Source organism: Anser cygnoides, chromosome 19 (assembly GCF_040182565.1).
Source record: "Anser cygnoides isolate HZ-2024a breed goose chromosome 19, Taihu_goose_T2T_genome, whole genome shotgun sequence".
Taxonomy (NCBI): domain Eukaryota; kingdom Metazoa; phylum Chordata; class Aves; order Anseriformes; family Anatidae; genus Anser; species Anser cygnoides.
Window position 1 is genome coordinate 616,090 of NC_089891.1, and position 24,345 is coordinate 640,434.

The following is a 24,345-nucleotide window of genomic DNA, read 5'->3' on the forward strand; positions in this document are numbered from 1 at the left end:
CTCAACCCCCCTCACTGGGCTTCCTCTGCAAGATGAAGAGGAGGGAGATGAGAGACAGGATTTCTTTTCCCACTGTGGCCCTGTTCTGTTTTTGTGTGTGAACAGTGAAGGTCCAGGCCGGCTTTGGTTGAGTTCACAGTCACTTACTTCTACAGGGACAATTACTTTGATGATGTGTATTTTGATCCTGGAGTCAGCTTAAAGGTAGACCATGGGAAACACTTGCTTACACTTCAGGCTGCAAAGGGCTTTCTCTGTTGCTCTTTGTGGCCTAAGGGTCTAAGAGATCCTCACCTGTGGAGGCAAGATCCTCATGGCCATCCTAAGATGAGTGGGGCACTCCAGAGCCCTGAGCCTCTCCTGGTACCTGCACTCTGAAGGTCCAGCCAGAGCACAGCTGTCAAAAGAGGTGCAACAGTCGCTGCCCTCAGGCTGTGCAATCAGGTGTGTGTGCTGGAGTTGGCAGGTTTATTGGTGCTTTGTGTTGGCCTTTTGACAGTCACACACTTCAGAGCACCTACATGGAGGCTTTCTCAGCAGAGGGCCCAATGCAAACGAGGCCCTGTACAGTGACCAGTGGCTGCTACTGTCAGCTCAGGGTCCTTTGTATCAGCATTAATGATCCACAAATTTCTAGGCCTTCTTTGGCCCATTCCACCTACCTTTGTCCTGTTCCAGTGAACACAGAATATAGATAGACACTAGATAAGTTGACCTATCTAGTTAGATTTCACCCCATTTGGTTGGGTTTGGCAATAACAGGTGGGTCAGCAAGTTTCACCAGCTTTAAATGCATGCCATTTTAAGCGAGTCCTAGCTGCTGTTTTATAGCAGGGAAGGCACCCAGTGGAAGGTCCACCTCTGAGGCTCCATGCTGCCACCCGCTGGCAATTCGTGTTCTCAGCACAAATTCTGCTCTGAGCACAAATGGATGAGGTCGGGTGTTGCCTGTCTGAGTTCCCTGTGACTGACAGGAGGCTGCTGGAGTCCAGTGCCGAGAGGAAAGCTGATGGGGCCTGTGTCCTCCATGCGACAGGCCAGGTGGCAATGGGACAGGCACAGCCACCCTCCCAACTGATGTCTCTGAGCCTTGACTTCCTCTAATTGATTTCCTGTGGCGACTGTACAGTACCGGGGTGCCTGCTTTCCTGAGCTCTCCAAAGAGCTCGTGAAGGCAGGCTGCAGGCAGAGTTGGGCCTCCATAACCAGCATGTTATAGCCACTGACTTGGCCAGAGGTTCTTTTGCAGTCCCCATACTGCAATGGGATTCCTTGAAGGATCTCCGTTGTGCAGCCCTGCTACTTTACCTCAGTGAGTGCTGCAAACGCACAGTCTGAGCAAGGGGAAGAGGCTTTCTGGAAGCTTCTGGAGCTTGGAGTAAGCCCTACCTCTGACTTCACCACAGAGGGAGGCAGTTGTAAAATTGTGCACTTTCAGGGCTACATACCATCTTTTCATTTGTTGATATCCAAGAGAAGGGATGCCCCCACCCACCCCCAACAGACCACTGAAGTACTTGTGCAGCTGCCATGTTCCCGATGGGACAGCGTGTCCCAGGAGAGCAGAGTGAGCACCCAGACACTGGTTTCACTCACTGTCATTCCGCTGGCTTCAGAGGGGCCACTCTTGATTTATACTCTTACAAGTGAGAGCACACGCAGTTTCTGATTTTTCACATTTCAGCTGACAAAGGAGCTGTGCCGGAGCAGGCCTTTCTGGGATAAGAATAGCATCTGCCATCTTAGGACACAGCACAGTTGTCCAGCACCTACACGGCAACGCATTGCAGTGAGATATAGAAGGCAAGCTACCCGCTGAGGAATGTCTTCAAGTGCTATTAGTGGAAGCGTATCATCTACACAAGCAGGCATGGCTCCACGCAGGATTCTTGCAAGAGGTGGCTATTTTTAGCTTTTGACACTGCTGATGAAGGGAGACAAATGACAAAGTGATCCTTCTGGCACTGGCAACCTCCAGAGCTCTCTGAGCAAGCCCCTTCTGGGAATGACTCTTGTCAAGGCTGCAGGGCCTGAGAGTGCAGGAGAGGGGGGCCAGGAGGGAGCTGTGAATTTGCTGGGGACATGAGGCTGAGCCTCGGTCCCACCAGCACTGCCCAGCTGCACTTACGGCAAGCTCTCCCTGAGGGCGGGAACCTGTCCCTGAACTTAGGACATTCTGCTGCCTGCTGTATTTTCAACCACATCCCTGAGCTCTAGGGAGAGAACAGGGGGGCATGGAACTTTGTGTAAGCAAAGGTTACAGTAGCTCAGAAGAGAACAGACACAGTTATACTCATGATCTGAGAGTTGCTTCATCTCCAGTGATTTGCCCGCACTTTCGTATCAGTACCTCTTGTAACATTTTCTTTTTACAAGTCATCAGAGAAACTATTTCCAGATGCCACACTTACCAATGTGTCCAGGAGTCACCAGCCGGCTCACTCTTCTTCACGGCTGCTGCCTTCTCTCTACCCTATGGCTGGCTTTCGCTGGCTACCTTGCTTTGTTCTGATGTCATGACACATCCTTGAGCTCCCACGGTGGAGCCAATGCAAGGCAAAGGAGAGTGCAGGGTCTGAAAAGTGGGATTTCAAAGAGTCTCAGAATTTTATGCTTGTACAGAGTAGCCCTGCCGTTACAGCTAACAGAGATGCTCATGCGATGTTGTGTGTCATCTAGACTCCACCCATCCCTATCTGAAGCTTCGGAGAAGCCTGCAGGTGTGTGTGGACAGGGATTCTAAAGCCACTCAAAAGGAGCACTGAGCTCATAGATGCGTTTGGACAGTCCAGGCTCACCACAGAGACCCCATCCATGATGGCAGAGCCAGGCACTCTGTCAGGCAAAGAGCAAGACTGCAGAGGATGAGGAGGCATGAAAAAGATTGGAGTCTGCTGGGAAGCCATGGGGAAAAGTTATGCAGTGTCCTCAGAAGGGAAAACTAGTCTGGCATCTCTGCAAAGTGCTGGGTAGCTTTTTTAAGGTCCTTGTGATTGAAAACCTAAAGAACCATCTCCCCTTGCTCTCTCAGACAGTAGTGACAGCAGTGACAGAGGTTCTGCTCACCAGTCCTCCCTAGTGACACTGGAAGCAAGCTGGACTTCCTTGCAAGAGCTGGTGTGTTGGTGAGGCTGCACCTGGGAGCCAGGTAGGGTGGATATTCATCCATTCATTGGATAATGCTGTCACAGACATACAGCCACAGAGCTGTTGGTTGAAACTTCCCAGTGGTGTGAGTGCCTGCTTGGAGGCAGAGCCCCCTCTATGGACTTCTAAAGCTTGGACCAAGAGACCAGTCTCAGTCCTTATCACTTCCCATCACCCTTAAGGAGCTCCAGTGGCAAGCTCTCCATTGTAAACATTGTAAGCCAATCAGGGCTGAAAGCATTCAGGGGCTACCTGCTTGGGCACAATCGTTTTCTGCACAGCTTTCATCCCTTCAGCCCACAGCACCAGCCTCACTCCCACCCTTTCTCCCCTTCTAGGCTTAGTGATCCATGGAGGATCCACCTCTGCTTTTGAGCAGCAGCCCTTGTACAGTAGACAGAGGTGAAAACACATGGACCCTCGTGAGCCATCAACACATACGCTGTCCTCTGCTCCTGCATCGGCTTCTTGCTTCCCTTCAGTGCCAGCTGCACCTCACTCCTCAGTTGCTGCTAATGTCTTTCTCATCCACTCTGCATCAGTCCACACCAAGGGCTCCTGCGGTCAGGAGTCAGTCAAAGTAATGGGCTGTGAACACTTCAGACAGGGGCAGTGCGGCAACAGTGGGTGCAATTGTGCAAATTTCTACTCCTTAAAGGAACACCAAATTAACTTAGTAGTCCTCAGTTACTACTAACCTGTCTTTGACTCAGAGTACGCACAGCCCTGCAGAGCTTTCTGACAGAATCCTCCAGGGTTGTGTGGTCTTCCTGAAAACAAGGGACAGAATTTGCTTGGAAGCACAGAGCTGTCAGTTATGTGAGAGCATTGGTTTAGGCAGACATCTGTGTGCATGTCTTTAACGTACCATCACACTCTCCATGTGCCTTTTCACCCAAGGCCTAACGTTTCAGAATACTCCAGCTGAGACGGCTGATAGAGCACATGAGACTGTACGTGCGGCTGTACATGCCCAGCGTTCCTCTTCTGTCCAGATCAGGGTCTGAATGGAAGAAAAATTATTTGCCAATTTCCCCCTTCCCTTCTGACTCCCTTCGACCAAAATATTGCCACCTTAGTATGTATTTAGGCTGAAGGGGAGCTTCAGGTATCTGAGGAAGTAATGGAGGAATACAGCCATCAGCTTTCTTCCTTTCCCTTGCCTGTGGACTTGCCACGCATGGCCTGACCTTTGAGGTGACATGCTGAGGAGGAGCATTCTTGCCACACAGTGTAAGGGAAATTGGCCCTGAGGAGGCCTCCTTCCACCCGGTTGGCCCCAGGCAGGGCTCAGCATTTTGCCACACTGCAGAGAAACTATGAGCAGGTGGTGACAGCAGCTGAGTGAATCTAGAGTAAGAGAAATTGCACAATTTAGAGGCACCGTGGAAGAGTCAGAACAGTGTGATAATTTCAGTGTCTGCTGAAAATTGTCTCTGCTGAGGAAATGTCTGTCCCATCATAGTGTGATGCACTGTGACATCTGATAGCTTACTCAGAGTCTGGTGGTTAGGATTTGTGATTGCCAAGATCAGAAACAAAAGCAGGCAAAGCAAAGAGGAAAGGGATTGCTCCCTCTTGCAACTCACGTGGGATGTAAGCTGTGCTGGAAGGTTAGTAGGAGAAGCATCAAGAATATGTGAGGGCAAGAGCAGTGCTAGAAGCTTGAAAGCATCTATAGGTGATTCACCAAAATCCTAAGCTTATTCAGGAATAAAAAACAAAGAAGCCACTGTTCATAGTGTGTGTGCAAATTAATCTACGGTCTTTATTCTCTACACATTGACATGGTTACAAATACATTGCAGAAGAAAGCAACAGAGGGTTCACATTTTGTGCATCCCTCAGGCCATTTTGTTTCCTCGTGACAACTTCATTCTTCCTCTTCTATCCTCCTATGAAACTCCCGGCTCTTCGCTCGTAGCTTGTTGACCTGTGACTCTGCAATGTCAGCCCGCTCCTCGGCTTCCTCCAGCTCATGCTGAATCTTGCGGAATTTGGAGAGGTTGACATTGGACAGCTCCTCCTGTGTGGGGAGAGGGAGTTGGTGGTGAGGAGCACAGGCTAGGGGTTGCACTGATTTGGCTGTTCCTTTCCTTCCACATAATTACCAAACTTATCTGGATTGCAGTGTTCCAGACGTCTTTCATAAAAATGCTTATTTAAATTATTTGAATTTTTTTGTGAAACATTTTTAGTACATTGTACATGTAGTATTATTAGTAAGAATTCCTTCTTAGAAATAACATCTGTTCTATGCCCCCAGAAATACTACATACATTTGCCCATTTATTTCCTTTCTTTGGTCTCATTCCTTTAGTACTTAAACACTAGACAAATATATAAACATGTCAGACAATATTTGGAGTCCTTCATTATTGACCTGTAGATTTCCCAGGTTTCCCATATGCTTTTCCTCAATTAATCCTCTTACCATCACTCAGAGTAATACTTACAGCCTCCTCAGATTGTCTCTTGTAGGATTTCACCTTCATCTGCAGCTTGTCCACCAGATCCTGGAGCCTGAGAATGTTCTTCCGGTCTTCCTCAGACTAGAGTGGTTGGTAAGCAGGAAAGAGAGAGAGTTGGTTTCCCCACAGCACCAGAAAACATGTCCTCTTGGAGTTCACGGAAAAATGCTTTGGCTTTCCGTGAGAAGGGTGCGTCAGCACAAAGACGCCTCCTGCCTTACCTGGTAGGTTAGCTCCTTCACCCTCCTCTCATACTTGCGCACACCCTTCACGGCTTCAGCACTGCGCTTCTGCTCAGCATCTACCTCCCCTTCCAGCTCCCGCACCTGCAATGAGAAGCCCATGTTTGGAGCTTGTTTGGAGCCAGGTGGCTCCCTTCATGACATGCTCACTTGTGCACAAATACCATCCCTACGCACCCTGGCCTCCAGCTTCTGGATTTGCTTCTTGCCTCCCTTCAGTGCCAGCTGCTCAGCCTCATCCAGACGGTGCTGCAGGTCTTTCACCGTCTGGTCCAGGTTCTTCTTCATCCTTTCCAGATGGGCACTGGTGTCCTGTTCCTTCTTCAGCTCTTCTGCCATCATGGCTGCCTGGAGAGGCAAAACAGCAAAGCCAGGTTGGGGCCAAAGATATTCTGGGGAGAATGCATCCATCACCCTCGGTGACAGAGTTCCCCAGCTCACATCTGTGATGGCCTTCTTGGCCTTCTCTTCGGCGTTGCGGGCTTCCTGGATGGTATCTTCCATTTCACTCTGAATTTGGGCAATGTCTGTTTCCAGCTTCTTCTTGGTGTTGATCAAGCTGGTGTTCTGTGCAAACAGAAATTGTAAGACTTGTATTCTGAGGCCTGAAATACCAAAGCTACAGCCTGAGCCAACTCTTTCCTCTTCAACCTTTAAATTCAGCGTTTGGAATTCTTTATTAAAGAATTGTTTACCAAATGTCAGTGGTGGGCTTAGGTGATGGGCTATAACCCTGTTTCCATTGTGGACAGCAGTATAGAGGCCATTCAAGACCATTGTCCTGCGTCACCCTCTACTACTCTAACAGTCATCTGTGTTAAGTGTCTACACAACGGGTTTGGGCACCAAGCCCTTACCTGGGTATGGAGGAGCTGCACACGCTCGCTTGCATCCAGAAGCTCCTGCTCAGCCACTTTCCTTGACCGCTCTGTCTGCTCCAGGGCTGCCCGCAGCTCCTCAATCTCAGCCTGCAAGAGGTTTGCTCTGCGCTCCACCATGGCCACCTGCTCCTTCAGGTCTTCCTGCGTCCTGAGTGCATCATCCAAATGTATCTGGGTATCCTGTAAAAGAGGAAAGAGAAATGACAAGGCAGCACAGCACACTAGGGTGCCAAAAATGTTAGAGAAGCCTTTCTTGTATGTGTAGCTTTGCTGAACGGACCTTGAGCACTGCCTGTGTGTTTCTCAGGTTCTTTTGTGCCTCTGCAGCCACACGGTTGGCATGGCTCAGCTGGATCTCCATTTCATTCAGGTCTCCCTCCATCTTCTTCTTCAGCCGCAGGGCTTCATTCCTGCTCCTGATCTCAGCATCCAGACTGCTCTGCAAGGACTCCACAATTCTGAGGTGATTTCTCTTCAGCTGGTCGATTTCCTCATCTTTCTCTGCTATCTTCCTGTCAATCTCAGACTTGACCTGGTTGAGCTCCAGCTGGAGGCGCAGGATTTTCCCCTCTTCATGTTCTAGGGAGGCCTGGACAAATGGTCACAAACACGTATAACATGGGTAGAGCTACTTCTTGTTTTCTTGATAATCACAGAATTTTTCAGAGAACCTGGCGTGGATGTGCTCCACAGCTAGAGCAGTAGGGGGACCGTGCATTTCTTAGCCATATTTCCCCACTGCTAGCGTTTCTAGTGTGGACAGCAGTGATTATGGGCACATACCTCAGCTTCCTCCAAGGCAGCCTGGATTTCAGATTTCTCCTGCTCAATCTGCTTCTTGACTTTCTCCAGCTCGTGGATTGCCTTTCCTCCCTCTGCAATCTGCTCCGTGAGGTCAGAAATCTCCTCTGTAGGGAAGGGTGAAACAAGGCATGGTCAGACATAGGGCATAAAGGGAAGGGCCCTCACACACCAGGGTGACAGGTCTCTTCTCATCACTGCAGGCACACACCCGTGTGGAGTGGTGGGTAGACAAGCTTGGGGGAAAGCCCGGCCAGCAGCAGAAAGCCACGGACTTACGCTGCAAGTTCTTGTTCTCACGCTTCAGCGTTTCCAGGTGGTCCAGGGACTCCTCATAGGCATTCTTCATCTTAAACAGCTCCGTGCTGAGAGAGCGAGACTCCTTCTGGGAAGCTTCCAGCTCAGCCTGTGTTTCCTCGTACTTCTGCTTCCACTCTGCCAGGATCTGGGCAGATCAACAGGGTGTGAGTATGGATGTGGCAGTTGTGAAGGGATGCTCTGCCCAGGAAGCACAGGGCCAGAGGCCAGAATACCTTGTCAAAGTTCTTCTGCTTCTTGTCCAGAGCTGCGCAGGCAGCATTTGCTCGCTCCACGTCAATCATCAGGTCTTCCACCTCGTTCTGCAGCCTCTGTTTTGTCTTTTCCAGGGAAGCACATTTGGCGTTGACAGCTTCAACGTGTTCCTCTGCATCCTGCAGGCGCTGTGCCAGCTTCTTCCTGGGAGGTGGTAAAAAGCTCATAGTTAGTGATCAAAGAGGAATGAGTATGCTCTCTACAACTGCACGCTGAGTCATTTTGCATTCTGTAGACTCCAATCCATAAGGTCTATAGGATAAAGTTTACCACATCTGTCATCCTTCCCCAAAGCAACCCCATGACTTATTTCTTTGAATATCTTGGTCTTCGCTTCCAAGGTCCCTTCTGAATTTTCATTGCCCCTCCTGCTTCCTTGCATCCTGTCACCACATACTTGGCCTCCTCCAGCTCTTCGGTGCGCTGAATAGCGTCCGTCTCATATTTGGTTCTCCACTGGGCCACTTCGCTGTTGGCTTTGGACAGGGCACGCTGCAGCTCACCCTTGGCTTCCTGCTCCTCCTCATATTGTTCCCGGAGCAAGTCACAGTCGTGGCGAGCAGATTGCAAGCCATGGGCCAGGGCATTCTTGGCCTGTGGTTAAAAGTATTGCAATAAGGAGTAGCTGTATTCTGGGAAATCTTTTCTTACTGCCATTTAAACGCTGGAGTATCTTCCAGGGAAATAGTAATTTACCCAGTGTACGATAATATCAAGCCAAAGGCTGATATATTGCAGGAAGCTAGGAGTCTGCACTGACAGAGCAGTGAGGTATAAATTTTATGAAATAAATACACATGAAGTGTCTTCACCTTTATCTCTTCCTCTAGTTGTCGCTTCAGTTCCTCAATCTGTTGGGTGAAGGCCTGTTTCCCTCTAGAAAGCTGAGAAATTAAAGCATCTTTTTCCTCAACCTGGCGTGCATATTCACCTGGAAAAGTTTGTATTTAGAAAATATTTTAACAGCCAAATTAAATGAATTTTAAATGAAATAAAGCCATTTAAAGGATTCTTCCATTTCTAAACTAGAGATTTGTTGCTTTACCAGATTCTGTCTGTAGACGTGCTCTTTGAGCACTGAGATCACTGATCATGCGTTGATTCTGCTCTTCCTTTGTTTTAAATTCACTTAGTTGGTCTTCCAAAGTGCGGCACATCTTCTCCAGGTTTGCCTAGGTGGAAAACATACATTTAAAAATGTGTTAATACCTGGACTCTGCCTTATTTACAGCAAGCAAATGTAGCCAGGAGATGCAGTTTACGTATCTATGGACAATATACATAAACCCAGGATGTATATATCAGATCAGAAGAAAAAAAGTTGTATTGTAACCTGGTGATGTTTAAGTACAAATATAAAAATAAATATTACATTGTTTACAAAGTGCTAATAAAAGTATTTCAGTACCTTGGCTTTGGAGACAGACTCCATGTTACTGGCCAAGTCATCTATCTCCATCTTCAGCTCACTCTTCTCCTTCTCCAGCTTCTGCTTGACTCGTTGCAGGTTGTCGATCTGCTCCCCAAGCTCAGCTGTGCTGTCTGCGTGCTTCTTCCGAAGGGTGGCAGCTGTGGCTTCGTGCTGCAGCGTGGCCTCTTCGAGGTCACGGCGCATCTTCTGAAATTCTGCCTCACGCTTCTTGTTCATCTCAATCTGAGCTGCTGTAGCCCCTCCTGCTTCTTCCAGGCGCTCGCTGATCTCCTCCAGCTCTCTGGAGAGGTCAGCACGGTGCTTCTCTGCTTTTGCCCGAGAGGTTCGCTCTGCCTCAATTTCCTCCTCCAGTTCCTCGATACGGGCCTGGGGAAAATGCGAGACCCTTCACACCCATGCCCTCCTTGTACTGATGTCCTTCAGCAGGGTGGAGGGAAAGGACCAGAGACTTGCCTGCAGCTCCTTGATCTTCTTCTGCAATTGCATGCCAAGAAGTTGCTCATCCTCAATTTTGCTCTGGATCTGGCTGATTTCAAAGTCTTTCCTTTGCACAAAGCATACAGAATCACAGTGTTAACACCTGAATAAAACTACCTAATAAATGCACCTGACCCACACTCAGGTGTCTCACAACCACACTTACTTTTTCAGTTTCTCATCCAGCTGCTGCTTATCATTTTCCAAATCCATTATGGTATCATGGGCCAGCTTCAGGTCTCCCTCAAGTTTCCTCTTAGCCCTTTCAAGGTCCATGCGCAGTTTCTTCTCTTGCTCCAGGGACCCTTCCAGCTAAACACAACAACACCATCAGTGCCAGGCAGGTCAAACTCCATACCTGTCCTGTCTTGCTGGAGGCACGTGTGCTTACATCATCCACTTGCTGCTCCAGCTTGGTTTTTGCTTTGGTCAATGTATTGACTTTGTCCTCTTCGGCCTGCAGGTCATCCAGTGTCTGCTGGTGGGCCTCTTGGAGGGCTTTCTTCTCTTTTGTCAGCTTCACAATGGTCTCATCCAGAGCTGCCATCTCCTCGGTGAGGTTTTTCACCTTTGACAAGAAGGGAGCAAGTGTAGATAAAAATGTGGTTTAAAACTTTATGCTGTATTACAGACTAGAATTCTTTCTCGAGTACGAGTGATGTCTTCTGAGTCTTACCTTGTTTTCGGTGGCATGTTTTTCCTTCTCAACCTTGGCCAAGGTTAACTCCAGGTCATCAATGTCTTTCTTCAGCTCTGAACATTCATCCTCCAGTTTTCTCTTCTTGGCTGTCAGCTCAGCATTAATTTCCTCCTCATCCTCGGCCCTTTCAGTCACCTCCTTAACTTTGGCTTCCAGCTGGATTTTGGTTTTGATGAGCTGGTCACACCTTTCCTCAGCATCAGCTAAAGCATCAGCTTCCTGATCATGAAAATGCACTTTTTTCAGAATATGTCTTTTGAGGGGATATTGTGTTTCTCAGCTTAATAATTTAGAATATTAAAAGTTATTTTATGGTTAAATATCTGTTTTATGTTCCAGCAGAAAGTATGTGCTTGTAGGAGTTTTAAGGAGCAGACCAAAATCTTTCTCGATGCAATGGTCTGCAGCTTCCTCACAAGAGGGAACAGCAGGGGAGGTGCTGATCTATTTTCCCTGGTGACCAGCAATTAGACCTGAGGGAATAGCATGAACCTGATTCCGGAGTGGTTCAGACTGAGTATTAGGAAAAGAATCTTCACCAAGAGAGCGGTCAGGCACTGGAACAGGCTCTCTAGGGAAGTGGTCACAGCACTGAGCCGGCTGGAGTTCAAGAAGTGCTTGGACAATGCTCTCTACATAGGGTTTTATTTTTGGGTAGTCCTGTGTGTAGCCAGGAGTTGGACTTGAAGATCAACTGTATGAAGTTCAACAAGGCCAAGTGCCGGGTCCTGCATCTGGGGCGCAACAACCCCAAGCAGCGCTACAGGCTGGGAGACGAGTGGTTAGAAAGCTGCCTGGCAGAGAAGGACCTGGGAGTATTGGTTGATAGTCGGCTGAATATGAGCCAGCAGTGTGCTCAGGTGGCCAAGAAGGCCAACAGCATCCTGGCTTGTATAAGAAACAGTGTGGCCAGCAGGTCTAGGGAAGTGATTGTCCCCCTGTACTTGGCTCTGGTGAGGCCGCACCTTGAGTACTGTGTTCAGTTTTGGGCCCCTTACTACAAGAAGGACATGGAGGTGCTCGAGCATGTCCGGAGAACGGCAACGAAGCTGGTGAGGAGAACAAGTCTTACGAGGAGCAGCTGGGCAAGCTGGGATTGTTCAGCCTGGAGAAGAGGAGGCTCAGGGGCGACCTTATCGCGCTCTATAGATACCTTAAAGGAGGCTGTAGCGAGGTGGGGGTTGGTCTGTTCTCCCACATGCCTGGTAACAGGATGAGGGGGAATGGGCTAAAGTTGCACCAGGGGAGGTTTAGGTTGGATATTAGGAAGAACTTCTTTACTGAAAGGGTTGTTAGGCATTGGAATGGGCTGCCCAGGGAAGTGGTTGAGTCACCATCCTTGGAGGTCTTTAAAAGACATTTAGACGTAGAGCTTAGTGATATGGTTTAGTGGAGGACTTGTTAGTGTTAGGTCAGAGGTTGGACTCGGTGATCTTGGAGGTCTCTTCCAACCTAGATGATTCTGTGATCCTCGTGGGTCCTTTCCAACTCAGGATATGCTATGATTCTATGATTGTTTGATAAGTCTCACCCATGATATACATACAATCATGGAATGCCCTTACTAGAACTTTCTGGCAGTACCTAGTTATGTTTTTAAAAGCATCATTTAATGAACTACAAAGTAATTGATTTAAATTTTACTTGTTATGTGTCTTTTGAAAATTTAATTGTAAACATCGGCCTTGTAGCCACTGTTAAGTTAGAATGAGGCACACTGGTCCTACTCACAGCCTGCACTTGGAGCTGCAGATCATTTTTCTCCTGCACCAGCTTCACCATTTTCTCCTCCAGCTCCTTCCTCTTTGCCTCAGACTTTGCAAGCTCTTCCTTGGTTTTCTCAAACTCTTGTTTCATGTTGGCCATCTCCTTCTCAGATTCTGCACTCTTCAGCAAGGGCTTGATCTTGAAGAACAGCTTCATCCAGGGCCAGTGCTTGACATTCATGAATGCACGAATATTGTACTGGATGCAGAAGATGGACTCTCTGAAAGGTAAGTGAAATAAATATTAAAAATTTAGGCGCAGATGACAAAATATACCAAATACAGTGAACTTGATTTAAATAAATGTTTACCTCCTCTCCACCATTTTCTGGTACTCCACTCTCATTAGGAAACCCCTGCACCTGGCCTGTGTGCGAGTAATGAGCTGTGCCAGCTTCTCATCCCTCATCTCCTCCAAAAGGCCTACTAGCCCGGCTTTGAAGAACACCTTAGGTAAGAACATAAAAATAGGTATAGTCTATGAGCTTGCTGTTCACAGTGGCCCATATCCCGTCTGCCATGGCAGATTATATGGGAAGTTAAGAGAAAGAGCAAAACCACAAAGAATGTATGCAGTGATGGATCCTCTTTTATATCTTCAGGCATCCTGGTCTGGTTATTGCAGTCATATTACTGCAGTTGAGAAACTATAATAGCCAGATCTTATTCATTTGTTTTTATTAATCCTTGATTCTTCTATTCTACAACTTTGTCTTCAATTAGGAACCCTGAATTAGAATCATCCTATGACAATGAATTTCACTGTTTTATTGAAGTGGTGAGTCAAAAAGTATTTAGTTGATGTGTTTTAAACACTGACGTGTCAGTGTTTGATGATTTCACGTGCTTTCTGAAGTATCTCAGTATCATTCTTAAGCTGTACAGAACAAAAACACACAGTACTTGAAACAAACAGTTTTGGTACCTTGGTGTGACCAAATTTATATTGTGTGTGGTCTATATCAATTGATCCAAGAAGTTTCTCACAAGCCTTCTTGCTGTCAATGAACTGTCCCTCTGGAATAGCACTTGCATTTAATACTTTGTATCTGGGGGAGAAAATGGTAATATAAGGAGGTCTGTTGTTGAGACCAATTGACTGATACACTACAAAAAAGAGAACGTAACTCCACTGCTAAATGTAAATGTTAGAGAAGGTTCTATTCACCAGAGGTGAATTTTAAATTTCATAAGCTACTTAAGATGGCCAAAATGATCTAGGAACGGGAAGCAGTCTGACCTCTGTTTAAAATCTGCATACAGGACTCTGTTGGGAAATCCTTTCCTGCAAATTCTGATCCCTTCCAGCACACCATTACACCGAAGCTGATGCAGCACCAGCTCATGTTCCATGGCACCTAACAATTCAGAGCACAAATGGATGTTGTATTCTGTAATACATCAGGGAAGACCTGCACCATATTGAAGACTTTCTATATGTAAGTCTCTTACCAGGCGTTTTTGTTTCATTTGGGATGATGCAGCGTACAAAATGGGGGTGGGTGCTTCTCAGATTTGTCATCAGCTTGTTTAAATTTTCCTGGGAGAGTCATTAACAAAAGTTTATATTAGCAAATGTAATTTCCAATGTAAGCATCAAGCAATTTGTACTGAGATAATGTGTTATCAAATATTAGCTTGCAGAATCCTGAACTGAAGCCACCTGCACCAGTTTTCTGACTTTCCACATATCTTTGTTATTATTAACTTAAGGTATTAAGCTTGTCTGTTTAGTCTGTAGGAACTCTGTACTCTTAAACATACAGTTTTATGACATTTCACTGACTCTAGTGAAATACCTTCATTAGAAATTATATCCTTCTTCCATTATACGTTCCAGGAGGGATATACTGATACTCCTCTGATGCGGTTTGAAGCATACTACAGTAGACATTTAAGGTGGGTCATATGGTTCACACTACATAGAACCTTCCTATTTTCTCCACTAAAAGCAAGAGTAACAGGCTGAATTTTATGTGTCTCGATTTCATGTTTTGCTTGTAAGTAAGGTAAGATGAGAACAAGGTGAGATGAATCCCAGGGCTGGTCTGTAACTAATATCTGTATAATTATTTATAAATAATTATTGTCTATAATTAGGGTAGGGAGGCAGGTACCTCCAGAGAACATTTCAGACTACCTAAATTAAGTAGTCCAAACATTAACATGTCTAAACTTTAAAATGCCTAAACCAGCCGGATATTGGAAGAAAGTCTGAAAACTTAAGAGCAATACAACCTAAATGCAGCAAGGTTCACCTCTTACTTCTTAAAGTATTATGATCTTAAACACGGGCTTATTACATTATTTTTGAATGATATGTGCTGGCAATAATTTCCCATTTGCAAGGCAAAAGCCTTGCAAACATAGCCTAGATCTATGATTATTTATCCTAGGTTGTATACACAAAGTCCATATCATGTTTCAGAGTACTGGCTAGAGGCTATGTCAGGTGATCAAGAATCATATGACAACAGATATGTAGGAGGAATTAGGCTGGATCAAGAAGAGAGCCCTGAGTGAATATCATAATGAGTGAATATCATAATGAGTGAATATCATAATGAGTGAATATCATAATAAATAGCCTCAGGGGAGACTCAGCATTTTACCTGACAGAAGTGTATGGAGCAGCCAGGCAGCAAAGCTTGGTTATAAGAAAAAACTGCCAAGTATCTCACATCTTAAAAATTCATAGCCCAAGGTTTATTTCAAGCATAACTGATCCATGAATCATGGAAAAAATACTAGAGATACAAATGGAGCAAACAGCTTGCCTCCAGGCCTCTGTGCATAAACAATGGTTAAAAGGTAATAAAAGGTTCTGAAGCAGAGGTGGGCATCTAAAGGAAATCTGTGTCTTCTAGGTATATTTTAGAAGTTTTCTGGAGAAGTGGACACAGCCAAATGTTGTGCATTCAATGGAAAAGAGCATAAATAAGTTACAGTGGATTTTCTCCTAAGGCCCAAGAACATCAATTTTTTTTTTTACACAACTAAGCCAAAAAAAGATGGGCTATTTTAAGTGACGAATTTCCTCCTTATATTAGGAAAAAAATATTGAACTTTGTACTGCACCCGGAAAAGAGCTGAGACAGTCTGGAATGAAGAACCTTTCTTCTTGCCACCTTTCTTGCCAGCACCAGCACTAGCCTCTGCAAAATTAAAAATATATAAAATAGATTTTATATTTTTGTTATTGCCTCTTACAATTCCTTTTTCTAAGCTGTACATCAGTGAAAATATGACTTTCATAGATCTGACCTGCTTCTGCTCCACCATAGTTGGCAAACAGTAAGGCCAATGTTTTCAGTGAAGACTTCTGGTATAACCCAATGACAGTTTCGTTCAAGGGGTCCTTGTTCTTCTCAAGCCAGCCAGTGATGTTGTAGTCCACTGTGCCAGCATAGTGTATCAGGGAGAAGTGGGCCTCAGTCTTGCCTTTGGTAGGCTTGGGCTTCTGGAAATTGCTGGACTTGCCCAGATGCTGGTCATAAAGCTTGTTCTTGAAAGAGGTGTCAGTTGCCTTGGGGAACATGCACTCCTCTTCCAGAATGGAAAAGATGCCCATAGGCTGGAAGAAACACACAAGAGAGACAAATTGCAATTTAGTTTTATGGGCAATTATGGTCTTTACCTAGTCAGAGTAGCAGAACACAGGCATAAGTGCTCATCAGAAAAAGCTATTTTTCAGTCACATTTTATGCTAGAAAATGTGATTAAACATATTGATAGTTATGTTTTTTACACCAAATGATTCATAATGATAAATGGAAATTCCTTTAGTTTGTGTTGAAAAGCTTCTTTATATAACCAGGGCACTACCTTCTTATTCAGAGGAACACAAACATATACAGATGTCATAAAAGTAATTGAACCAAAATGAGTATACAGTACACCCCTACAGAAAAGGCAGGCACCTATCCTGTGCTGCATTGAGAAGAATATTATCAGCAGGTTGAGGGAGGTGATCCTTCCTCTCTACTCAGCTCTGCTGAGAAACATCTGAAGTGCTTTGTCCAGTTCTGGGCTCCCCAGTACAAGAGAAGCATAGGCATACTAGAGTAAGCACAGTGAAGGGCCACTAATATATTTAGACTGGAATATCTGACATACAAGCAGAGGCTGAGAGAGCTGAGACTGTTGAGCCATGAGAAGAGAAGGCTCCGGAGGATCTTACCAATGTGTATAAATACTTAATGGGGGGTGGGAAGGAAGATGAAGCCAGTCTCTTTTCAGCAGTTCTCAGTGACAGTACAAGGTGCCACAGGCACAAATCGAATTACAGGAAATTCCATTTAAATGTAAGAAAATGTTTTTTTTACTGTGAGAGTGGTCAACCGTTGGAACAGATTCCCCAGAGTATCTATTCCTAGAGTATCATCTGAGATATTCAAAACCGAGCTTTACATGGTCCTGAGAAACCTGTCTAGTTAACCCTGCTTTGACCAAGGGAGTTAGATTAAATGATCTTACAGTTCTGTGATTATAATTTCTTATCATCTTGACAGCCAATGAACATTAAATTCCATGTTCAATATGAATACCTTCTTATTCTAAATCAAAGGATTCACATTAAGTGCAACCGTTTGCAATCAGTTATGCATTTCCATCTTCTATGTTTATTTTACAAACGATATATCTATTTTGCTGTAGGAGCACAAGTCTGTTGGACCTGAAAGGTGAGCTGGAGACTTTTAACTGGAAACTGTTTCTATCTGTTTTGAAAAAAAAAATACAGTTTTGTTGGGAGTTTAACAATCTTTTGGCACTTCAGAAAATATCAGTTCAAACCTGCCCTGTGACACCACCTTAATGTCTCATTTGACAGATAAAATAAACTAAGCAGCTAAGTATTCTTGAATAACAAAAGTTGAACATTTGGACATGAACGTGAGCGATCCCTTTGAAAAATTAGACTAAGTAATTATAATATTCCCATGCCCATACCTTCTCAATGAGCTCAATGCAAGCAGCCAGGTCCATCCCAAAGTCAATGAATGTCCATTCAATCCCTTCCTTCTTGTACTCCTCCTGCTCCAGCACGAACATGTGGTGGTTGAAGAACTGCTGCAGTTTCTCATTGGTGAAGTTGATGCACAGCTGCTCAAAGCTGTTGAACTGGAAATAGAATGAGAAAGATCCATATCTGCAAGATGCAGCAGTAACTGCAAAACCTTATCCTTTAAAAATAAGGAATGCAGTTACTTTGGTTTCATAGTGACTGAGCATTTCTTCAGTCAGCTTTACATCTATATAACAAAATAGAGAAATGCATGACATTCATTGTTCACAATTATATTTTTCTCCTCGATAAAACTGTGAAAATAGAATGTATTTCCTATGTTATCTTAGAACAAATTACAGAATAAAAAATACAAAGTTAGGCCTATTATGATGTATGTGTTTTATACTGTGTTGAACTTGATCATTTAAACTAAGAAATTTTTCTGCTTGAACCTTTCTGCTCTTTTGAGTTTGCACATCTTGAAAATGAGCCTATTGTTATAAGAAAAGTCCTTTCAGAAGTCATTTTTTACTTCATGACAAAAAAAAAAAAAGAGGCAATTAGCTACAAAAAAAAAAAAAAGGAGTTGATCATATGTGTTCTTTAAAAATATGTCTGAGAGTTGTCAGAACACCCAGCTGTCATTTCTAAGCAGCTCTTACCAAATCTTTGTTACTCACATCAAAGATCTCAAACCCAGCAATGTCCAAGACACCAATGAAGTACTGCCTGGGCTGCTTTGTATCCAGCTGCTGGTTGATACGAACAACCATCCACAAGAACATCCTCTCATAGACAGCCTTTGCCAGAGCACCTACAGCATTGTGAACCTAAAACAAAAGTAAATGCCTGCAGTTAGAACACAGAGCAGAGGAGAATCAAAGGGATATTATTTCAAAGCATGGTTACAGGTTACCATGTTTCTCACCTGTTGCACAGTTTGACCCTTGGTCACATATTCATTCCCAACTTTGACTCGAGGGTAACACAATGCCTTGAGCATATCAGCTGAATTCAGGCCCATCAGGTAGGCAGCCTTGTCAGCAACTAAATAGCAAAGATAGACAGGAAAAAAAATAGAATTTTTTGTCATATAGATTTTGGATCTCTAAGGGCTGCAGTGTTCAGGTTTCTGTTCTTTGAAATATGTTGAAAGACTGTCACAGATATAATCTGTATAGCAGCAAAGTCTTAATTATGCATGTTGAACTTTTCTGAAAGAACTTATGTTTGAAGGTCTTCATTGAAGCATGCAAAATGCAATGAAGTTTTCAAAAAAAATCTGCAGCTTGTTAATCTGAATATTTCTAGTATGTGTGTAGCTCAGAAGTTGCAGTGACCTCAGGCAGGTAATGAGCTATACTCCAAATGTGATCAAAAACACCCAAATATTTAGAGTGGAACACACAGAGGATCTCTCTGTACTATTTCGGATTCAGCATCTACAGCCCTTTCTGAGCTTTGGTTTCTACTGATCTTCTGTAAAATTCAGTGGTTTTCATCCTTTTTCAGACATGACTATGGCACTTCCCAACTTCTGCCTAGTTCTTTAAAAAGAGAAGACTCTGAAAACCGGAGGCATGGGTTCTAGCTCCTGCTCTGACAGAGAGGAATCAAATCGACCTCTCTCATCAGAGTTCCCTGGACATCTGACAGGTGAGGGTGAATGAAAATATGGCCCCCTATCCTGTTAGAGCTGAATCACTTTATTGTTCCACAAAGATTGCCAGGCATTCCCAATAAAAATATGACTAGTAATGTTACAGTAAAGGCATCCATGGCTACTGGCTTCCTGGCACTGTTTAGAAGGCAGTTTAAAATGTCAATTTTTCACTGTATAGGATACGTAAATCCAGAGATTATACATCAGAGAAAATGATGTACTGTGAGGAGAAGTGAGATTTTTTTCTGACTTGCTGTTTTCCTTGAAATCCTAAAATCTAACTTTAGATGACTCTGTTTCTTTCACATACAGAGTGGCTCAGAGAATATTTAATTTCTGAGTTTGACAATACCTTCTGTGCCATCTGGCTCTGCCTGCTCCTCTCGCTGTTTCTGCTTGAACTTCAAGTTCCCATAGTGCATGACAGCCCCTGTCAGCTTGTAGATGGCAGTCTTTTCATCAGCAGTGAAGCCCAGGATGTCAATGGCACTCTGGTAATAGAATCAGTAAAGTGGAATATTTGCCTGTTATATGATGTATGACCTGTACCAGCTTGCCTGTTTCACAAGTTACTTACATCTGTAGCCATCAACTCCTCCTTGTCATCAATGCTGGGAACAGTGATCTCACCTTGACTCACAAAAGGGTAGTCATATGGGTTGGTAGTGATAAGGAGCATTTCTGAAAACAAATGTTGATGGGTTAAATTTCATTGTTTCTACAGTGTAATTCATTGGTGCTCAGTGATCTTCCTCCAAAAAAAGCTCAGTGATGCCTCCTACCAATTAGCTCTGGCTTCTTGTTGGAGGTGACCTGATAAAAAATGTGGTAGCTTCTTTCTGCCTTGAGCTGGAAAGTGACTCTGGACTTCTCCAGCAGATCTGGTAAGGAAGGTAGAAAGTGATAGGCACAAGAAAGCACACGGAGGTAGGAATTTAGGAAGGGGTGTGATCATGCCAGGATGTCACTTACAAGTTTCAATGTCAGCAGAAGCCAGTTTGCCTGTGGCCCCAAAGTGGATTCTGATGAATTTGCCCTGTTGAGGGGAAAAAGAACCACTTCAGCCTGGATAGATTCTTTTGACATCTCTTTATGTAAGAATGCCACTAGCCTCATCACTACTGTTAGGAGGGATTTTGTCCAAAGCTACAACTCACAAAGCGCGAGGAGTTGTCGTTTCTCACAGTCTTGGCATTTCCAAATGCCTCCAGCAGTGGGTTGGCGCTGATGATTTGGTCCTCAAGTGTTCCCTACAGGACAATAATTATTCCTCGATATACTTTCCAAAAACAAGGAACAGAAAAAAACACTGATTCAAGCCACTACCTATTAATGTACCTGCATTTTGCCAGACTGCTCCTCCTTCTTCTTCTCCCCACTAGCTGCAATTGTTGCAAAGTACTGGATGACACGCTTTGTGTTCACAGTCTTCCCTGCACCAGATTCTCCACTGCCAAATGAAATAGAGAAGCAGAGAGAGTGTGGTCAGGCAGCAGACACCCTGGTCCAGGGTAGCCCTGCAGGGACCCGAGCAGGAAGTGTACTTACGTGATCAGGATTGACTGGTTCTCGCGGTCTGTGAAAGAGGCAGAATGAAAGTTTTTAGCCATTGTCCTGAATAGAACTGAGTTAGTTGACTGAAAAGTAAATCTGTAAATGTAAGTTGGGGCTTCTCCAGAAAGTCCAAACAGTAACTCCTAGAAGACAGTACTGAATTTCCTTCCACATCCTAACAGTAGTAAATACAAGCTCTGCTGGACCCATACAACTCTCAGATGCACATGGTCCTCAGACAAACTGTGTATGCACTTGCCCTTCACACAGTTCTCATCAAGGAATCAAATCAAACTGACTACCTGTGTTCAAAGCAAAGATTGTATGGTATCATACAATCATACATACCATATTGTATGGTATGCATACAAAGATTGTATGCTTTCTGTTCCCTCACTGAAAAAAAAAAAAAAATATGAGCTCAGTATTATGTCTGTGATGGGAGAGTGTAGAATTGGGTACAATAGCACACAGTGCTCAATGTATGCATGCTTCTGGTACAGTTTGTCTTGCAATTGTCAATTTCTCTCACTCAGCTCCATGGTGTTTGTAGCTGCCTTGTCACATGCTCCAGTAAGAGCCGTGAGGCTTTTTGGTTTAGATTGCTTTGAATGAGATCAGGCACTCACCAGTCAGCATGAACTGATAGGCATTGTCAGAGATGGAGAAGATGTGTGGAGGGGCCTCCTGGCGCTTTTTGCCTCGGTAGGCCAACACCACCTCCGGGTTGTACACCGGCAGCCACTTGTAGGGGTTGACAGTGACACAGAAGAGACCCGAGTAGGTCTGCGAGGAAGGGAGACAGCACATTGGCTTCTGCTCAGCCTGGCACAGCAGGCCTTCCAGCTACCCAAAGGAATGCAGCTGCTGGTACTTACGTAGATCATCCAGGCTGCGTAACGCTCTTTGAGGTTGTACAGCACAGCGGGTTCGTGGAGGTGGGTCATCATGGCCATGTCCTCGATTTTATCATACTTGGGAGGGTTCATGGAGAAGACCTGATCATCCTTCACGGTCAGAGTCTGCCAAGGAAATGAAAGAATATGTCTGCATATGTCAGCTAAAAGTTCAGTGTGAATCAAATATTGATCTGAAGATTCCTTTTCTCTTACCTCTCCTGCTTCAGTCTTGACAGTAACCTTCCCTGTTTCCCTGCTCTGGATTGTCCCTTTTACAAAGGATTCCTTCGGATGGGCCACAAAGACGGATGACTTGGCATCAAAAGGTTTGTTCTGGGCCTCAATTCTCTCCTTTTCTGACTTTCGGAGGTAGGGAGCCGCCTCCCCAAAGACAGCCATCTCAGCATCTGCAGAGGCCATGTCTGTGCTTTACCGAAGGCACGTCAGCAGAAGACTCTAATGGCTAGAAGTAATATGGCATTGATTATTTATGTCTATTCTGTAAGACTGGGAAATCTTTTACATCATGTTCCTTGTTTTCTCATCACAATCTAATATTTGGAACATCTGTAATGACCTATCTGAAGATCCTAATCTTTAGGTTACTTAGAAAATGAGGATATAATTGATGTAGCCTAGTTCTTCAGACTTCTAGGAGAGCAATATCTAATCACCTTGCACAACTGAAAGTTTGGCTTTTTAAGAATACCATATCTGTAAGATGAGAGTGAAGCTACTTAGCAAGTTTTAATAAGACTATATAAGACTTAATAAGACTTAATAAGACTTAATAAGACTTCACTATTAGAAGTAGAAATACAAGTGGAACATTTTGTTGAAAAGAGTAAAAGTGGAGAAACATTTCTGAAAAGCTGTAGTATAGGAGACCTACAGTCCTGGAAAATATTGAACCAATGGGGCATTTACTTATTAACTCCGATGGTAAAAGGAAGGCCATGGGAAATTAATGAATTTTGCTACTGAAGTTGCCAACAGAAGAAAAGGGCAAGTCTTTTATCTTTTAGTACTCTGCCGTAATTTAATTTGTTTATGCGTTTGTCATTGTTAAGTACAATATCTAAATAATCCCAGCCCCAAAGTTCTGACTTGAGTGAAACAAAATTCAAGCACTGAAATTGGAACTGCTACGCTTGTATGAAGCTCCCAGATAAATACTTCCTTAAAAAAACATCCAGGAGCAGGTGAGTTCTCCAAACTTTAGAAAACAAGAATACTTCTTTAGATGTTTTGTTAAACATGTGGATAGCTAAGTTAGCCAACTGCACTTGAAAATTCTCTATCTACATTAGTGAAATTTATTCCCTCTGTTCAACAGTTAAGAAGTCTCTTTTTTTTTTTTTTTTTTTTGTCTGGATAAAGAAAATGGGTACGTGAGAGAGCCTTGCATTTTGCAAAGATGGTTAGAATCTCTGTATGCTCAGATGATTTATTAATTCATACATTCTGAGGTAGGATGTACAATTTTGCACTTTTTCCACCTTTGTTCATCTTAGTCCTGTTCTATTGCTGCCATAACAATGATGTGAAGCCAGCACGCCTCACTCCCTGTTTGGTCAGTTAAGTAAGGTGAAGAATATCCCCATGGGAATTTTCTGGTCTTACATCAGTTGTCAGAGGATTCAAACACAGTCACTTGAAAACCTTACCAGCTGTGGGTACCCCACCACCTGCCTACTGTAATCACGCTGGTTTTGATTATAAGGTGAAACAGTGACCATTCATGCAGCCATACAGAAATCCCACCCAAAAAGATCTTTCTCTGCCCTCTAAGAATTAATAAATCAAATTCTTACCTCTCGTGGCACCAGGTTGGTGGCTTGCACCCTGGCAGCTGGTCAGTACTGCAAAACACAAATGGCAATTCCCTACTTGCTGCTGCACAGAATTCCAGAGTGAAAATGTGCAGGTGTCTTGAAAGCAGATTTAAAACTTGAGCAGAGAAATTGAGTCCACTCATGGAAATGAGCACTGGAGGCACAAATACTGTGGTGTATAAGGACACCATCCCCTTCCTGCAAGCCCGCAGATCCCATACACTTACCTTGAAGCTTTCCGTGAAGACAGGGCAGACTTGCTGCAGGGATATTATATACGATCTCATTTGCAGATGCTGCAGATGCCTACTCTTTCTTCGGTCAAAAAATTTTTGGCAAACCTTCTTTGGTAAAGCATTGTCTGGCAAACTGAACTAAGGGCATAATTGTCATTTGACATGACTAGATATAATTAGAAAATTTTGATGTCTTACTGACTATATGAATACATCTTCTATAAACAATCTGACAAGGGTGTTAAGGAGGGAATCCGGACTAGTCAAAGCACTTAGAGAACTTGGATGCAGACTTATTGCTGACTTTCCCACCGACTCAGTGTATGACCCAGGGAGGATTGCTTGGTATGTGTGTGCTGCAGCTAACCCAGCAGTACAATAGATAAAACAGGATGTTAAAAGATAAATTAGCATTTTCAAAAGCTTTGGCAGTTGTGATGGTAAAATCCTGAAAGCAGAAGTGCAGGCATAGAACGTCTTACAAGGGTTAAAAGTACGGCAGCATGTTCAGCCACAAGCCACAGTAGTGAGAGACTTGGTCCTAACTGGGTTTTTAGGATGGTGTCTCTGAGAGAGATGTGAGGCAACTTCAGAGGTATCAGGAAGAGCATACACACTGAGTCGTGTGCATTTGTGCCTCTGTACACGCTTCAGATTGCA

At 44.3% G+C, this 24,345-nt stretch overlaps 1 protein-coding gene and 1 long non-coding RNA gene across 13 annotated transcripts in view; one reads left to right on the top strand and one right to left on the bottom strand.

Annotated features, from left to right (window-relative positions):
• The window catches only part of LOC125184268 (uncharacterized), a 213,179-nt gene that overhangs the window by 156,166 nt on the left and 32,668 nt on the right, over nucleotides 1-24,345 (top strand). For 8 of the 12 annotated variants that reach the window (XR_010825902.1, XR_010825908.1, XR_010825905.1 and 5 more), the window contains 6 exons: nucleotides 12,602-12,718; nucleotides 12,840-12,943; nucleotides 13,754-13,929; nucleotides 14,331-14,389; nucleotides 19,011-19,154; nucleotides 21,842-21,940. This is a non-coding gene — a long non-coding RNA (uncharacterized lncRNA). Of the gene's footprint in view, nucleotides 1-3,031; nucleotides 3,149-3,485; nucleotides 12,719-12,839; nucleotides 12,944-13,753; nucleotides 13,930-14,330; nucleotides 14,390-19,010; nucleotides 19,155-21,841; nucleotides 21,941-24,345 lie in introns of all 12 variants that reach the window. The other 4 variants (XR_010825903.1, XR_010825904.1, XR_010825906.1 and 1 more) reach the window with 2 other exon arrangements.
• Nucleotides 4,883-23,487, bottom strand: LOC106047195 (myosin heavy chain, skeletal muscle, adult-like). Its single transcript, XM_066980180.1, has 39 exons — nucleotides 23,429-23,487; nucleotides 21,828-22,077; nucleotides 21,594-21,737; nucleotides 21,345-21,501; nucleotides 20,710-20,737; nucleotides 20,500-20,611; nucleotides 20,319-20,411; nucleotides 20,134-20,197; nucleotides 19,944-20,042; nucleotides 19,739-19,842; nucleotides 19,514-19,652; nucleotides 18,427-18,545; nucleotides 18,179-18,328; nucleotides 17,441-17,611; nucleotides 15,755-16,064; nucleotides 15,569-15,645; nucleotides 13,943-14,030; nucleotides 13,731-13,848; nucleotides 13,416-13,539; nucleotides 12,802-12,938; nucleotides 12,456-12,711; nucleotides 10,701-10,943; nucleotides 10,416-10,592; nucleotides 10,191-10,336; nucleotides 10,001-10,091; nucleotides 9,524-9,913; nucleotides 9,161-9,287; nucleotides 8,928-9,046; nucleotides 8,513-8,709; nucleotides 8,076-8,259; nucleotides 7,822-7,987; nucleotides 7,525-7,649; nucleotides 7,022-7,330; nucleotides 6,718-6,921; nucleotides 6,302-6,427; nucleotides 6,038-6,208; nucleotides 5,840-5,944; nucleotides 5,604-5,699; nucleotides 4,883-5,173 (listed from the first exon to the last, which is right to left on the bottom strand). The coding sequence occupies exons 2-39, from the start codon at nucleotides 22,032-22,034 to the stop codon at nucleotides 5,021-5,023; spliced, it is 5,826 nt and encodes a 1,941-aa protein (XP_066836281.1). The 5' UTR covers nucleotides 22,035-22,077; nucleotides 23,429-23,487; the 3' UTR covers nucleotides 4,883-5,020.